This window comes from Argopecten irradians, chromosome 10 (genome assembly GCF_041381155.1).
Source record: "Argopecten irradians isolate NY chromosome 10, Ai_NY, whole genome shotgun sequence".
Taxonomy (NCBI): domain Eukaryota; kingdom Metazoa; phylum Mollusca; class Bivalvia; order Pectinida; family Pectinidae; genus Argopecten; species Argopecten irradians.
Genome location: NC_091143.1, coordinates 18,643,025 through 18,661,486, shown reverse-complemented (window position 1 = coordinate 18,661,486; position 18,462 = coordinate 18,643,025). Strand labels below are relative to the sequence as shown.

Below are 18,462 nucleotides of genomic sequence, written 5' to 3'. Positions count from 1 at the left end.
CATAATTCACTTTGGAGTGATTGATATAAATTTACATTCACTGATTAATCAGGGATTGTTAACAGAACTTCGAATTTCATTTTTTTAAATAAAGTATTCATAAAAACAAATAAAAGCTTTAATTTTGGAAAAAGCAGGTAGATTTGGAGTAGCTTCCCTTGTTCGAACTCTTCAATACAGCCAACATGGCCGCCACACCGAAGGCTGACATGTCATCAAAAAGTAATGTTTCATTTATGTATTCGTGAAAATTATTTCATGCTAAATAATGCTAAGAATTGTTGCATGTTTATATGATATGTAATTATGAAAGCACACCACAATCAGAAATGAAGTAGGAGTCATAATTTGAGCAATCCTTGTCCCACAGACAGTTTCGTCTCTGGTAGCTACTGTTGTAGCGGAAAAGGTATCACCTTCTGACTGACTTCAGAAGGTGATATCTTTTCAGCTACAAGAGTAGCTACGTCTCTGGCTAATCTGACTTTGATTCCTGTCCATACAGAGGTTATCGTGTCACTTCTAGCCTATCTCCGGCTTAACCATTCATATGGCAGGTGTTATGATGATTTCTAGTGTCCGTTTTACCAAGATTGCTCTTCCAAACCAATGCTTATTCAGTGTTCTCATTGTGCTGTAACTTGTACCAAGGATTTATAAGTGAGAAGGATTCGTGACTGTCTCTTTCCATTACTAAACACCACGCGAGACGCCTATGAACCGGGAATAAAAACCGTTTTTCTCAACAAATACTTGTCTTATCGAGTCAAACGAAACACCATTGTAAAGTTTATTAAATTTCATGACGTATATTACTTGCTTTAAAGACGGAATATTTAGAGGATATGTCTTAAATTTTCGTTAAAAAAGATCGACAGCTCATGAAATGACGGCCCCGCTTCAGAAAGTAAGACGGTAACCCTCGCACCCGCAAGCTACATCAAAGGCTGCGCCGGCGGATATCAAAGGAAAATCAGTCGTCGCCCAACGTCACGGTCAGTGCACAAACACAAAAGCGCCTGCCTTGGATTTCCCCAAAACCCAGTGTGACTTATCCTTCTCATGTACGTCCTTGCTTGTACAATTTCGCCCCACATCACACTTAGTCACACTAACAGTGCACTAAAGCTGCGCTACTAGACCTAGGCCGATGTTTTGACGATCTTACACGAACTTTTTGACAATCGTAATTACCATATTCATACAAGATCTCCAAATATCGAACTAGACCTTCCTCTTTTAGCTTAGGTAATGCACTTTACATTTTGTACATATGATGAGGGGCGAAATTGTACAAGTTTAAGGGTAAGAAAATCGGTCATTTTTAATATGGGGCGAATTATGAATGATATAGTTATACGCCTGTGTTAACATCAGAAGTTAAGTTCCCTTAGTATTAGTTTGCATTAATGTTGCTACATGTAACATTTAGTTTTAATAAAATTGGTTCGTGGGCAAATTTCCATTGTTTTTGAAAGAGGTCCTTTAATTCTAAATACGAAATTTAATGTTATAACATTTTAAACAGATTTTTATTGATTATATAGTCTGATACATTTTGATAATGCAGCATATCCCCTTAAGGCATTTAGAATGACGGTATCTGTCTATACAACTGACATATGACATCTAGCAATTGAAAATGATAAATTTTATATACTATAATTGAAATCGACAACAGTATAACTATACCTGGATATCCATTGCTTGGAGTCGGTTACTTTGTTAAGTATCCCGTAACGTGACTTCTGAAAACACAAAAATGTCACGATTACTGATATTATTAATGGCTGGTGTCAAGGGTCTTGGATAATTACAAACTACATTTATTAAACGAAGAACGAAAAAAATGGAATGAGAGAAAATATATCAAAATGAAAAACTGCGAGTAATTATACAGTCATAACAATAGAGTAAACCCGAAAAAAAACCATTATAGTAAATTAAGAAATAAATATTCGGCAAAAACCGCCGTCGTTTGTTTTAATAATTGTCCTAATTAATTTGAAATTCCTCACGTTAGGATTACATTTACGATAAAATATATGTATGTGGATAAAACAGAAGCCGACGAAATAGACGCTAGAATTATCTTAGAGACGGTCTAAGCAACACATATTTGCATAGGTCCAAAATTGTGACTAGTTATGCAGGAATATGATTATATATTACACACGGAACTCTAGTTCATATTACCTTACTACTGGCCTTAGAAGCGGTATCCGGTTGACTTTGGACACTAAGTGGCCGCGATTCGTGAACAACATGGCTGCTTGTGGGAAAACTAAAAACGAAGTTTCTTTATTAAAGCTTTACCGTGGCATATGTAAAAAAAAAGTATTCTTACATAATATTTATGAACAAATTACTGCTTCATTTTACCTTATGAAGAGAAGTATTGATTGAAAATCTAAATATTCAAATAATTGTTAAATTTATCGGTGTTTAGAAACTTATCTTTTTTCTTAGCAAATTAATGACAAAAAACTACCAAAATGAAAAAATAAATAAATACGCATTGCTATTTACAGACATTTTACAGTTGAGTTATTAATCGCGGAAGTCCATGCACAGGTAAGGTTTATGTTTCTGTTTGTGTGCGGGCTGACTGCCCTAGGGTCAACTGACTAATGACCAACTGATACTTGTCAAGGACGGGCGATTTTTGTCGTCAGAAACACATGTCCACTAACTAGTAGTAAACGAAATATGATGTTCCTCTTAATGATCAGTATGGACTGCAGTGGTCAGATATCACCTACTGATATCAATGTGATACCTGTGTACTGACCACTGGTCAAATATGAGTCATTCATAATATTGATAGAGTTATCTTTTTACTTTATCTAATGACGCAATACACGTGTAAAGAAGATTTAACATGAAAGAGGAGCAGTTTGCATCTCGTTTTTTTCTTTTAATTTTTCGTCAATGAATTTATTCACTCTGAATATTTTTGTTGTTTAGTTTACAGTTCATCATCGGTACATTTATTAATTACTTGATCATGCATAGCGGCATAAATGGATTGGAAAACAAATATTTCCAATTCAATAACCAATAAACGTCACATATAACATTTTTTCTCTCTCACATATATTGTATATTTCCATCTGTCTTAGAGAAGAACAAATGTCTCTTACGTATTGCTATGTTTTGGTGAAGACGGTTCTTCAAATTCTCCGTTTAGTTCCTCCTCTGATGTCGTTATACTAGCACAAATTTCCTCCAAACTTTTACGCATCTCCTCAAAGTTTTCTGACCTAGGAGACAAAATAAAGTCACAACATGGCTTTTTAGAAAATAAATACTGATCGTCCGCCGCAGGGTTACAGATTTAAGCCATTTAAGATGTACCGCGAAAAGGCAAGCATGGAATCTCTAATAAATCCCTCAGTCCACATCATACCATGAAACCTATTCCTTTACCAATACAAAGATCCCCAAACATCTATCACCATGGATAATCTACAACTTTAAAACGTTCATATAACATTAAGTGAAACAAAAAAATTGCCGATACACTGCAGTCGAACTTCATGGATTGCATTTTAATTCTTGTTATAAAAACAACCCTCCTTATCAATAAACACCTTTCCTATGTGGTTGCAACTGTACATTTGTTTTTAAACAAATCTATGCATGTACACCTACTTTCCCCACTGCAGAAATTCGATCTTCGTAAAAAGGTTTAGAACACGATAAATAAACAAATAGATCCTATACATGAATGATAATGTTATATCTACTATTTATCGATTATGATATAAGGCACGGATGATATTACTGTCCTACCTAAAAGTACTCCCGATGTCTGACACCGGGTACACATCCGGTTCCTCACTTCCACCAGGCGCACTGCTGCCATGGTTACCACAATCTGTACCATTTTCGTCTTCTACACCGGACGTTGGCAGTTGGAATAAGTCCTGTATCAAATACAAATTGTTTATATAATATAGAATAAAGTAAAGTTATCCTAGATGTAAGTTAACATGGTTGAAATTTCATAGAATATTGATTTCTGTCACTTTTCCTCCCAACAGTGTAAGTTTTGCTAAGTCTAACCCTTCTAAACCATTGTAAATAACTCGACAAAAACGATAGAACTTTGATTGACTTGAATTTATTACTAATTGATAATTTCGTGGAAGTCTTTATGCCATACCAGAATATAAAGAAAATACGTGGTCAGTGTCTTAAAATGTAAGCTGCATTTTGACGAGGGTTAAAAAACACAAAAGTGGCGAACCACTTTTTATCCAGCAACATCACTAAAATGCATATGACTTTTTAAATATCCATGGAATCGGCGCACGTGTAAAAATGCAGCTGTTTTCCGTCAGAGCCGAATAAAACAAAAATATATGTTGATCTGTAAAACGATTGACAGCGATGTATTACTTATATCAGATAATGAATGTCTTTAGCAATAAAATGTTCCATGGCGTACACAAAATTAATTTATCATTTTTAAAGGTAATTTTATGTTTGAAGTTGAAATTAATATATTCAAATCATGTATCTTATGATGTCCGAGAACAAAGCAAAATAGTAACAAGCATTGCAAAATCGAGTTAAAAGAGAACATTTTTATAAACATAAGACGTCATAAAACGATGAACTTGTTTACTAGTATCTTTACATAGATACATAGATTTATTCTGACAACATACATGTAAACATGTACAGGATTTTTTATAATCCTACATGTATAATAGTCAGTTCTTTACGGATTTATTTTTTTCAGTGTATAAATACTTTTGTGGCTGATTTTTTCAATGTGAATCGAGTTCATAATTCAAATTGTTTAATTGTCCTGGAGTCAACAACATTTGTCCGGAGACTGTTCAAAGTATTCACTACTCTCTGGGTGAACGATTGTTTTCTCATGCACAGCCTTGAATGTTGTTTGTACACTTTCAAATCGTGTCCACGGGTACATGATCCCTTGTTGATTGAAAACAAATCTGCGACTTCCTTGTCGTATTTTCCAGAAAGTATTTGTACATTTCAATCATATCCCTGTATGCTAACGTTGGAAGTTGGAGTTTACGCAAACGTTCTGTATATGACAAAGTTGAGAGACCTGGCACTAGCTTTGTTCCTCGACGTTGAACGTTTTCTATTGTCGTTACATGCTTTTCCAAATACGGACACCAGACTTGAACATCATATCCAATATGAGGCCTAACTAATGCCGTAAATAAAAGTAACTGTTCTGGTCCATATATTCCATTGTCCTCCGCAATACTCCTATGATTGAATTTGCTTTGTTGACCTTTTCACATATATGATTGTCAAAGGTAAGTTTATCATCTAAGGTGACACCAATATCCTTCTCCGAGTCAACAAATTTAAAAAATCGGGCGTTTTCCTCCAGTCTGTATCCATATTTACATGTAGTTGTATTTGAATATCCCAATCGCATCATTTTACATTTGTCTGCAGTGGGTTTGAAGCAAAGTTTCCAAATATCTGACCATTGGCCTAATAAATATATGTCCTGTTGTAATATTTTACAATCCTGTTCATTTTTACTGATGTAAAAGCTTTCGTATCATCCGCATACAGATAGGTGTCTGTCCCGGTACTTGTTACATCGGGCATATCATTTATATAGAGAACAAAGAGAAGTGGCACCCAACACAGATCCTTGTGGTATCCCGCTTAAAACTGGATTCCACTCCAACGTTTTTCCATTCACTACAACTCTTTATATTCTTCCAAACAGAAAGACTTGGATCCAGGTTGAAAACTGACCACAGATGCCATATTTTGCGAGTGTATGCACTAGTCGGCCATGAGGTACTTTATCGAAAGCCTCCATAAAGTCCCAGTATATAATATCCACGAATGCTCCTTTATCCAAAATATCTGTCCATCTATCCATGACATTGATAAGTTGAAGAACAGTGGATCTACTGTCTATAAAACCGAACTGGGCGTTACTAAATCGCTTATTTCTTTTCATGTGACTCATTATTTTATCCCTTATTATCGATTCTAATATTTTACAAACAACACTAGTCGGGCTTCAGACTTACTGGTCTGTAGTTTGAAGCCTCCTTCCGATCTCCTTTCTTAAATATTGCCGTCATATTAGCACATTTCCAATCCACAGGTACTATCAGCGTTTTTCTTTTTAAATGCATTTGGTTTTGACACTGCATATATCTGATGTTATTTTATATGAGACACAAATGGTAGAATGGATTGCATATCATTCATCAGATATGATCCTATTGAAAGGAAAAGTTTTTAGAAAAAATGAGGAAAAAAGCTAAATAATTAACTTAAACAACCCTTACAATAATATTCCTGCTCAAATGTCTTTATAACTCAGGTATCATTATACATGTAGCAATATGTGCATTGATAACAATTGAAGCGCCTCTGTATATTCCATATTTGTGTGATATGATTTACAAACTCCATATGAAAAAAACACTCAATGCTGTTAACCGAACTGGTACTATCTGCTATAGACAACTAGTAAACATAATGGAATGGTTATGTGGTGACAGTATTGTAACCTGGTGGACTTTCCCTTCAAAACGGACTTCGCACATTTGTTTCAACATGTACGCTATACAACGGGTCAACAGTTATATCGAAGGTAAGCCATGATGCATGCACACTATTGTTCAATTTAGTTTTGTTAAAATGCAGTTAAAAGTGATATATAGACTATTTAGCCATACATAATATAACAATTGAAGATACTTAAGATACTTTAAAAAGTTACCTAATCAGTCGAATGTCGAGACTTTCACGTCAAAAATTGCATAATGCAGCATATATTCAATTTATATAGCGATAATTTTGTGACAATACATTCTGATATAATAGTGCATATAATATAAGGTAGGATACGAATCAGAGAAGAGTATGATATGAATGTATATTGGGCTAGTGAGACCTGAGTACACTAGCCACATACTGACAGTGGTATGATACACTTGTATGCATCATTGATAGTTTACGCCTGTTTAATGTTCGGTATATTGTTTGTAATGTCTGGGAACTGCCAGCCTCTGACAACACTCGTCATTTAATAAGTAGACATTGTCTTCAACGCCATTGTTTGTATAAAAATAAAAACATCAAGAAACATATAGTTGTCTCCATTTCGTCATGTACATGTACTCTTTAAAAAGCGTAGATGGTCCGAGGTGAGACAAGGAAAATCAAACCGATACCTTTGCATTCCATGAGTATTTTATAATTTTGCGTAATATGAAACAGGTTCTCTCGTATTTGCGATCGATGTTCCTATTAAATACTTGCTTCTATATACATGATGGCATGTTTTAGTATCAACGCAAAATTAATTACTAATTAAAGCCAGAAAAAATGCAAAAAACATGCAACATGTTTGCGGAGAATGAAAATTTAGCACAAATCCCCGATGACCCATATGTGATGTTGAAGAGAATACAAAACATATCAATGCACACACTTATACAGTCTAATGTATGTCTACGGTGGATTGTCAAAGTCACTTAATTTCATATATTACGTATAGCTAAGATACAGAATGTATCCGCACTATATTTATAGTAATAAACGAGATGATTTTCTTTCCCAACAATTGTATAAAAATTATTCCCCACATAGATTTTTTTCTTCACAAAACAACAAATGTAATCGACATTAGAACCAGACATTCCACCACACAAAGTTTTTAGATTTTTTCTTCACAAAACAACAAACGTAATCGACATTAGAACCAGACATTCCATCACACCAAGTTTGTAGACCATACCCGTCATGGATAAATAGGCCACATCCGGGTCGTTGTGAATTTTCTTTAAGGATACGAGTGGAAAATATGGAACCAATTCGACAGTTACTAAATAACAAAATTATAAAATACTCGACACATATTAAGCGTTACTAACATTCGTAAAAAATTACGTACCTTGTTTTCTGAAGAACAATTAGCGACCCAATCCATTGTTTAAACATATAATTCAAATATCGCTGGTGCACGCATGCTTACTGAGGAAGATATTGTCCTCATCTGGATACCGAGTGTGTTTATTGTATTCTAACAGAGATGTGTATCAAGTGGCGCTAAATGACAAGGTCATTTATAAATATATTGGAAAAATGGCGTGGGCATCACTCATTCTTCAGACGGTTCCGTGTCCACTTAATGTATCACGTGACATCCCAGTCACATGTGAAAGGTAAATAGCACGTATTAAATGAAATATAGAACCTAATAAAATCTAACATAACCTCTTATTTTGTGGAGTTGAACATAGTATAACGACGAATAAGTAGATCTATGCCTTTCAATTCAACTTCTGATTTTATACAGTTGTATACTGTAAATCAAAGCCGCCAAAATGATATCTATGTGTATATTTATGTTTGATTAATTGTATACTCAACATGAGAAAAAAAATGTCCGGGGATGTCCAGCAAGGTCTGTTCTATGTCAGCTGTCAGTGTGACCGACTCCGGACACTCGGACACTAAAACATTTCTGCTGTTCTACTGACCACGCCATTAGCGTTATCAACAGTATTTTTGTCTCCGTATTTTGTGATCACAGTCATTAATTCTCGCCGATCGAGACATGATATCCACCAATTAATGGTTTTATTTAGAGTTAACGCCCCTGAACTCAGGGTTCCATTCATTGCATACTTCGTATTCCGATACTATTTATAGACACACGTTCCGGAAGAAAAACAAAATTTTTTTTATCAATCACAGAAATAAACAATGTCACTTGTAAGTATTCACTGTCTGATGACTTATTACCTATTATGGGAAAGAACAGTTGTAAGGAAATTATTTATATTGTCTCTTTTTATCATATCAAAAATATTTAAAATTATATTTATTTATATTAAATCAAAATATTCGATTTGGATCGGGAAGCAGACAAAGCCTATATACGCCCTCTCCACCCACATTGTCTTCATGGGATAGATATTTTCCTTATTACATTTCCTAATAATATAAACTGTGCCATGTTGAAAACATTTTCATACTCTACTGATGGGCGACTACATATTTGCTATCAATTTTTATTTCCCGCAAACATAAAATCAATTTCGCGATATGCAAGGTAACCATTTCGCGAATGTATTGTTTTCGGGATACAGATAATTTTAGGTTTTTGGTTATACAATGTATAGTTTGTATGTTCATTATAAATGTTTTTTTTTTTGTTTTTTTTTTTTTTTTTTTTTTTTTGCGAAAAATAATAATTATGGAAAATGTTATCCTCACATTTACAGTATGCATTATCCTGAATTGTTATCAGAGTTATTAATATTAATCTAATTAGTTTAGAAAGTTATTGATAGGTATATCTCTCAAAATTAGTAGATATATAAAATGTAAATCATATGCATTTTCCATTAATAATTCATTAATAAGTTGAATTACGAATTCGACACGAACATAAATCTCATAATACATGTAAGAATGGAAAAGTAGGAGCAAATAAAGTGTCATAAAATACATAAAAAAGAGAAAATATACCAAATTAGGTCGCCTCTTACAATCATGCGAAATGGATAATCAGTACAATTCTTCGATTTACTTATGCAAAGTAATAAATAAGACAAGAAAAAATATTCTACAAAGAAAGAAAAACAAAAAGAAAAACTCCTAAGGTGTTTGATCTCTCGGGATTAGTTCTGGAGTAGTTCTGGAGTAGTTCGTGAAAATTGTTCAGTGTGTCTCACCTTGAGCAAAATGTTATAACTATGGACCTCTACACCCAAGTTTGAATAGAGTGACTAATTTAAAATATGTTACAGGTCACACCCGATCTTCACACATTACATCAACATTAAATGCGACTACATTTAGGATGTTTTACGCTTAAAGATTCAATGTTTCTTTAGAATAATTTGCTTTTCTTACCATATACTTTACAACCACTTTGCTTGATACCTAGTTAAGCTATTATTTTTTTCGATAGATATATACCAACGTGTATTTTGATGATATTTTCTAACTACAATGGATTCTCAGGAAAAATGGCCAAGGAGAGTCTACCCTGCATTCGCGTGTGATGGGTGTATATGAAGTGTATGAGTTAGTAGTAGGATTTTGTAGTTTTATGTCATTGTTATCAATGATCGTTTGTCCATTTAATCTTATTTTGCTATTTCACTTAAACTACCAGATAAACAAAACAGAGCATCCCAGTATATTGATAATGAGCAAATCAGTCGCCCCCGTTGGGTGTTAGCTGAAGCTTATATACATTATACTATGGTGGATCTCGGTAAGGGTACAAAACCCAGAGTCTTCCTCACATGGGCGAACGCTCACCTCAAGGCGAAAAGTCAGATGTTGCCAAGAAAGTGTAATCAGAGTGATAGAAGTGAAAATAGAAGATTCGGGATAAGGTCGCTTTGAAGATCATGTAATTGGACAGCAAGTTTAACTACATTGCTCATTCTGCATGGACAATGTTTTACTGGTTTTTAAAGCCTAAACGCGTTCACTCGATTTCATATTAAGTCAGAATATTTTGCGAATGTGTAACCTTTCTTTTAGATATTTAGAGGAAAACTATTTCGAATAGGTAGATAAAGTGGTACCATTGATAGAGTTTTATTGTAAAAAACTATTCGTACTATCCATATGAGTGTGCAATGGGAGATGGTAGAAAATTCAACTCGTTCCTTCTTCAAGCGTTTATATCATTAGACAAAAATATGCTTATGTAACGTGCTCGAGTCTACTTAAATAGTATAGCCCTCTGGTAGGCGAGGTGCTCTATAACCTTTGGTAACAAGGTTCAAACCCCTGGTAGCGAGGTACAACTTACACCTTTGGTAACAAGGTTTCTACAGGTACAACCTCTGGTAGCGAGGTATCACTATTACGCCTTTGGTAGCAAGGCTATAGATATTTAAGTTCAACCACTCAGTGACAGAATTGACAAACTCAGTAAATCAAGTTTCAGTATTTGTATTATTATTTACATGGCCATATCAACAACCAGGAGATTACAGATAACACACAGTACAATATCTAACAGTTATTATACATATTATAGCTACAGTAGAATAGATCTCAATAGTATAATTCCACATTAACTCACTTATCACAGATAAATACTATTTTCTTTATAGTAGTATCCCACAACAATTAATACTATTACTAGTTCTACTACTCTATCGTAGTACCACACTACCTGGAACTACTGCAAGTCCACGACCTTGACAGAGTTGCTTATGTAAATAAACCGAGTAGACAAGCTGTAAAACCCCTGTTCTATAAATAGCCTAACTATGAGATCACACTGAATACACCAAAGCCATTTACATGGGAAAATAGGGGCAGAGTTGCGTAGACCCTAGGTTATCGGTTCCGAGATCGAGAACACGACTTAACTCATCGACTACAGGGGCGCAACTGCCTATGATACTACGATGCCCGATGCCAATGCCCCGATGCCAAGAATTCACGCGCGGGCATCCTTCGCTACGCTGATTGGCTGGCCAAAATAACCAAACCGGAAATGTGATTACCAACCGCGGACATGCGCAACACAATAGTCGAAGCGGAAAAGGCTGTCTGAATTTTGCAAGATTTACGATGCCTAAAACGGCAAATGACATAACTTAACGACCGCGATATAGGTAAACTCATCGCGTAGATAAGATACAACTCGCTAAAACCTAGAATTATCGTAACACGTATTATTACCGCGACTAAATACGACAATCTCACAAACTTCATCCAGTCACATGGCCGGTTGGTACAACTGTAAACGTAAACATGTCAACATTACAAACTTATCTTTACTTAATACAAGGAATGATGACAATAATAACAATCTATAGATATACGTACAATGGACGTAATTCTAGTCACGCTACACACTTATTTACATCTAATAAGTTATCCATGTCTCAAAAAATCCATTTGAAAGCTTTGTTATCCTTTTATCTTATCTTATTGTTAGAAATAGGAACATCTATCATATATGTGGACGACATGTGCGAGTTGATCACAGGTGCGTGGTGATAAAAGGTGCGTGGTGGTTACAGGTACGAGGTGGTTACAGGTGCGTGGTGATTACAGGTGCGAGGTGGTTACAGGTGCGAGGTGGTTACAGGTGCGTGGTGATTACAGGTTCGTGGTGATTACAGTTGCGAGATGGTTACATTTGCGTCGTAATTACAGTTGCGAAATGGTTAGAGTTGCGAGATGGATACAGTTGGGAGATGGTTACAGGTGCGAGGTGGTTACAGGTGCGTGGTGATTACAGGTGCGAGGTGGTTACAAGTGCGAGGTGGTTACAGGTGCGTGGGGATTAAAGGTGCGTGATGGTCACAGGTGCAAGGTGGTAACAGGTGCATGGTAATTACAGGTACGCGGTGATTAAAGGTGCGAGGTTGTTTCAGGTGCGTGGTGATTACAGGTGCGTTGTGGTTACAGGTGCGAGGTGGTTACAGGTGCGTGGTTATTACAGGTGCATATTGATTACAGGTGCGAGGTAGTGATTACAGGTGCGAGTTGGTTACAGGTGCGAAATGGTTACAGGTGCGTGGTGATTACAGGTGCGTGATGGTCACAGGTGCAAGGTGGTAACAGGTGCATGGTAATTACAGGTGCGCGGTGGTTACAGGTGCGATGTTGTTTCAGGTGCGTGGTGATTACAGGTGCGTTGTGGTTACAGGTGCGAGGTGGTTACAGGTGCGTGGTTATTACAGGTGCATATTGATTACAGGTGCGAGGTTGTTACAGGTGCGTGGTGGTTACAGGTGCGTGGTGTTACAGGTGCATGGTGATTACAGGTGCGTGGTTGTTACAGGGGCGAGGTGGTTACAAGCGCGAGGTGGTTACAGTTGCGAGATGGTTACAGATGCGAGGTGGTTACAGGTGTGTGGTGATTACAGGTTCGTGGTGATTACAGTTGCGAGATGGTTACATTTGCGTCGTAATTACAATTGCGAAATGGTTAGAGTTGCGAGATGGATACAGTTGGGAGATGGTTACAGGTGCGAGGTGGTTACAGGTGCGTGGTGATTACAGGTGCGAGGTGGTTACAGGTGCGAGGTGGTTACAGGTGCGAGGTGGTTACAGGTGCGTGGTGATTAAAGGTGCGTGATGGTCACAGGTGCAAGGTGGTAACAGGTGCATGGTAATTACAGGACGCGGTGGTTAAAGGTGCGAGGTTGTTTCAGGTGCGTGGTGATTACAGGTGCGTTGTGGTTACAGGTGTGTGGTGATTACAGGTTCGTTGTGATTACAATTGCGAGATGGTTACATTTGCGTCGTAATTACAGTTGCGAAATGGTTAGAGTTGCGAGATGGATACAGTTGGGAGATGGTTACAGGTGCGTGGTGATTACAGGTGCGAGGTGGTTACAGGTGCGAGGTGGTTACAGGTGCGTGGGGATTAAAGGTGCGTGATGGTCACAGGTGCAAGGTGGTAACAGGTGCATGGTAATTAAAGGTACGCGGTGATTAAAGGTGCGAGGTTGTTTCAGGTTCGTGGTGATTACAGGTGCGTTGTGGTTACAGGTACGCGGTGGTTAAAGGTGCGAGGTTGTTTCAGGTGCGTGGTGATTACAGGTGCGTGGTGATTACAGGTGCGAGGTGGTTACAGGTGCGAGGTGGTTACAGGTGCGTGGTGATTAAAGGTGCGTGATGGTCACAGGTGCAAGGTGGTAACAGGTGCATGGTAATTACAGGTACGCGGTGGTTAAAAGTGCGAGGTTGTTTCAGGTGCGTGGTGATTAATGGTGCGTTGTGGTTACAGGTGCGAGGTGGTTACAGGTGCTTGGTGGTTACAGGTGTGTGGTGATTACAGGTGCGTGGTGGTTACAGGTGCGAGGTGGTTACAGGTGCATGGTGATTACAGGTGCGTGGTTGTTACAGGGGCGAGGTGGTTACAAGTGTGAGGTGGTTACAGTTGCGAGATGGTTACAGATGCGAGGTGGTTACAGGTGTGTGGTGATTACAGGTTCGTGGTGATTACAGTTGCGAGATGGTTACATTTGCGTCGTAATTACAATTGCGAAATGGTTAGAGTTGCGAGATGGATACAGTTGGGAGATGGTTACAGGTGCGAGGTGGTTACAGGTGCGTGGTGATTACAGGTGCAAGGTGGTTACAGGTGCGAGGTGGTTACAGGTGCGTGGGGATTAAAGGTGCGTGATGGTCACAGGTGCAAGGTGGTAACAGGTGCATGGTAATTACAGGTACGCGGTGATTAAAGGTGCGAGGTTGTTTCAGGTGCGTGGTGATTGCAGGTGCGTTGTGGTTACAGGTACGCGGTGGTTAAAGGTGCGAGGTTGTTTCAGGTGCGTGGTGATTACAGGTGCGTGGTGATTACAGGTGCAAGGTGGTTACAGGTGCGAGTTGGTTACAGGTGCGTGGTGATTACAGGTGCGTGATGGTCACAGGTGCAAGGTGGTAACAGGTGCATGGTAATTACAGGTGCGCGGTGGTTACAGGTGCGAGGTTGTTTCAGGTGCGTGGTGATTAATGGTGCGTTGTGGTTACAGGTGCGAGGTGGTTACAGGTGCGAGGTTGTTACAGGTGCGTGGTGGTTACAGGTGTGTGGTGATTACAGGTGCGTGGTTGTAACAGGTGCGAGGTGGTTACAGGTGCATGGTGATTACAGGTGCGTGGTTGTTACAGGGGCGAGGTGGTTACAAGCGCGAGGTGGTTACAGTTGCGAGATGGTTACAGATGCGAGGTGGTTACAGGTGTGTGGTGATTACAGGTTCGTGGTGATTACAGTTGCGAGATGGTTTCATTTGCGTCGTAATTACAGTTGCGAGATGGTTAGAGGTGTGAGGTGGTTACAGTTTGGAGATGGTTGCAGGTGCGAGGTGGTTACAGGTACAAGGTGATTACAGGTGCGTGGTGGTTGCAGGGACGAGGTGGTTACAGGTGCGAGTTGGTTACAGTTGCGTGTTGATTACAGGTGCGTGGTCATGACAGTCTGTTTATTATTTGGGGATGAAGTGACATATCTTTCTTGTGCGATATTGAAATAGTGACTAGCTGAACTTGAATGATTTTCCATACTAAATCTGACTTTCTAATGACTGATTTGGTTTCATTTTAAATCAAATAATATTCAGCTGATATTACAGCATTGGTATCACTTTGTTGTTGTTTTTTTTTAGTTCCATAGGGCTATAAAAACGTTTCTGAGAATTCGCTACAGTTCAGTATGAAAAACATACCCATTTGAAATTGAGAAAAATAGTTACATCAACGCGTTTTCTTTCAGTATAACGTTCACATTATTACAGGACAAAACGCTTAGATCCATCTGGTTTATTACATGATGAAAACGACTATGTATAAGTATACTAGCACTTGTTTCCTCATCATTGTATCCGTGTAAATATTTGTTTTGTTATGTACATGTTTTCGGGAATATTTTTCTTGTATAGTACATGTCTTCATCGAATCAAATATACCTTCAAACAATAATTAAATGGTATTTGTTTTTGTTTTACGTCCAATCAACAGCCATGGTCGATTTATAGCGTTGCCTGCCTGGAATATACTATCACAGAAACTTGTCAGGTCATGCCGTTAGGATACATAATGTATTACACAAATATACATTTCTCACATACGGTTCTGTATGGTGTGAGACGATTTTGTATTTACCTGGATCTGAAACACTGAAGTATCCACTATTTCCTGACGACCGTACACAGCCTCTTCCTGGACAAACATTCCATCACTAACGCCGAAAAAAAATTCGCTTCCATTTGTACTTCCTGTGTCTGAGTCCTGAGAAACTTCCATATCACGATATCCATGTCCGGACTTTAGTCACTATTTGGACGTTTGGACGTATATCCATACTATGCCATCTGGCGATCGTAAATGCAATCCTGAGTCAGACCTACAGGCGAAAATGGCTGCTGTGAATTAAGGCATGAAATCGAACTGACCACTTCACCGGGTGATATAGATCTATTATACTGACCATTCACGTGCAAGATACACAGGTAACAGAACAGCAGGATTTAAAGATTATCTATACTTAACACCGAGTTGTTCTGAAACTCTATCTGTATTGGCAGTCCCCTATCACTTTAGCTAAGCATCCAATCAGCAACGTTCTTACAAATGACTATGTGTCCAAAAGCTCAAATGCTAGGACAATGAGAATTGTTTTGTTGAAGTTTAATTTATTGTCCATGTAAAAACAATCAATTGATGATCCACTGCCGATTAGCTAACGCAAAGTATATTTATTTTTAAACTTTTGTTACATTATGATAGAAGCTTTCCTTAAGGCTGTTTTGCCCCGTTTGTGATTTGGAGCTTAAAGTGAACACCATGATGATTTAGCTGCTTTCACTGAAATGATGTTGGACTATATACAAAATGTATATCTGAGATAAATTTAATATTTTTATATACAAGTATCGGACATTAATCCATTTTATTTCTCCAAAGAAAATATTCAGTGTTGCCGCCTTGTTATTTCTTGTAATTCTTTAACAAAAGTCAAAATTTGCTGAAATAAATGTTGAAAAGGATAGTCGGGCAAAAAACTAGTCTAAATGCATTCATCGACTTCCCAAAAGTCCTTACAAATGAAAATGACGGTCACCTTCTGCTTATGTTGTCGTGTTTTCACCATTGAAGTTATGGAAAAACCCCGTGTATATTAAGCATAGTTCTAAAAATGAATTTACCTGACTCTTTGAAAGCGAAGCTGCGTGGAAATGTCAAAACGGACATAGCTAGCCGAGAGGACGTTTTAGGGTTCCTATTATATAAATAAATTTCTTTGCATACAAAGCAATTTTGACGGGAAATGTTATTTCCATTTCCATTTATAACAAAAAGTTTTCCTTCCCATCTAATAGCCTTCCTTTGCTCGACTATTCAGTTTAAATGATAATTCGAAATAAAAATAAAAATTGTCTGTATTCAAAAGATCGCGTGTGATGGGTAATTGTTTTAACCATCTCCACAGTTGCAATGCTACATTTGTACAGGTCTATTACTAGCTAACTGACCCAGATTACACTCAGTGTTATCAGTAGACATAATAGTATTATCATAACCTGCTAATTAATCAGAGGTTAGGCTTCCGGGTCATTCGCCACGTGATCTTATCACATGTGTATTTATGCCAATATCCGGGCATCTAGACCCTCCGGCTGACCATGTGGAGACATATATCGCTTTCATCTGTGTGAGTAAAGAAACATATCGACGTACTCAGTGTTTGGAAGAGCACATTGACAATATGATACATAGATTTTTTTTTATTTCAACTGCCAGTATTTGGATTCGGGGTGAATAATATCGTAGTCCATTATTCGACAATGAAAACTGCAACCTCGGTGAAGTTCTCCAAAATATATCTCTTAGAAGTTAAGCAAGTAATTTTGGTTTTAGTCGCAGCAAAGTCTTACAATGTTTGGTCAGCATAATCAACAATATACATACATAAGGGTATAGATAAAGACTTCAGTCCTTAAACAGGTTTAATGACACGATTGAATGATTTTGGAAAAAGTAAAGTTGAATGATGTATCTCAGTATATACTCATTTTAGACAAATGTAAAATCAACAAACCTATTGCCATTTGGTTGTAATGTCATGCATATAACACATTTAGTTCTATTGCATTAAATCTACCGCATAGCCGGTTAATTTCGTGGAAGGATATTTTCAATCCCGGAGGCAATTTCTGCTTTTCGCATTATATCTATTCACCGAGATGACAGACATGTTTTAGGTTTTCATTGGCAGTCTCAATTTTTCTTTGATAAATGTCTGCCTATGGGTCTATCGGAGAGTTGCTAAATCTTTGAAGAGTTTTCAGCTCAGCTATTGAATGGGCAATTACTCATAAGCTAGGGGAGTAGTTCATGTTTTAGATTTTTTTTCATTGAGCCCAATAAATTGAGCTGTGACAGAATTTTGTCAGATTTTCATAATACATGTATGTGTAAGATAATAGGGCTGCCACTTGCTTCTGACAAAACAAATGGACCTGAACAAGTTTTACCTTTTCTAGAGATAACTTTCGACTCCAAACCTCTCGGGTGGCGCCTGGCCTTATGCTCAAGGACAGTTTGGCGTTGTTTTTGCTTACCTTCGCTAAAAAATTTCAAGAAATAATGTTAAAATAAACGGTTTCCCCTCTTTATCAGGTGTATGCCAAGATTTAAGAGCCATTCTACTGTTTAGTGTTTATTTCATAAAAATTTGAGCAAACAAAGCTCGAGGTATGAACCAAGAAGCCTTACTAATTTGAATATAGACATGTATATAACTTCAATCTTTAGCTCGACAAAAATATGGTATTCATATATTTTACACTGTTTATACTCCATTTTCGACCGCCAAGAGTAAACACGGTCGCTATTACATATAAACATTGACAGATTTATTGTACATATCAACTTGAAAATACAAATTATATCAAAGTCCCCCAAAATATAATACTGATATTTTGATAAGCAATT

The 18,462-nt window shown here is 37.3% G+C and overlaps 1 protein-coding gene across 1 annotated transcript; it reads right to left on the bottom strand.

Annotated features, from left to right (window-relative positions):
- Positions 1-1,725: 1,725 nt before the first annotated feature.
- Positions 1,726-15,771, bottom strand: LOC138332584 (uncharacterized). Its single transcript, XM_069280586.1, has 5 exons — positions 15,631-15,771; positions 3,796-3,929; positions 3,144-3,263; positions 2,202-2,284; positions 1,726-1,748 (listed from the first exon to the last, which is right to left on the bottom strand). Exons 1-5 carry the CDS (start codon positions 15,769-15,771, stop codon positions 1,726-1,728), a joined length of 501 nt encoding a protein of 166 aa, XP_069136687.1.
- Positions 15,772-18,462: the final 2,691 nt, after the last annotated feature.

Coding starts and splice junctions, on each gene's coding strand:
- LOC138332584 (XM_069280586.1), bottom strand. CDS start 15,771: ATGGAAGTTTCTCAGGACTCAGACACAGGAAGTACAAATGGAAGCGAA. Junction 3,930..15,630: donor CTTCAGTGTTTCAGATCCAG/GTAAATACAAAA, acceptor TATTTGATACAG/GACTTATTCCAACTGCCAAC. Junction 3,264..3,795: donor GACATCGGGAGTACTTTTAG/GTAGGACAGTAA, acceptor TTTGTCTCCTAG/GTCAGAAAACTTTGAGGAGA.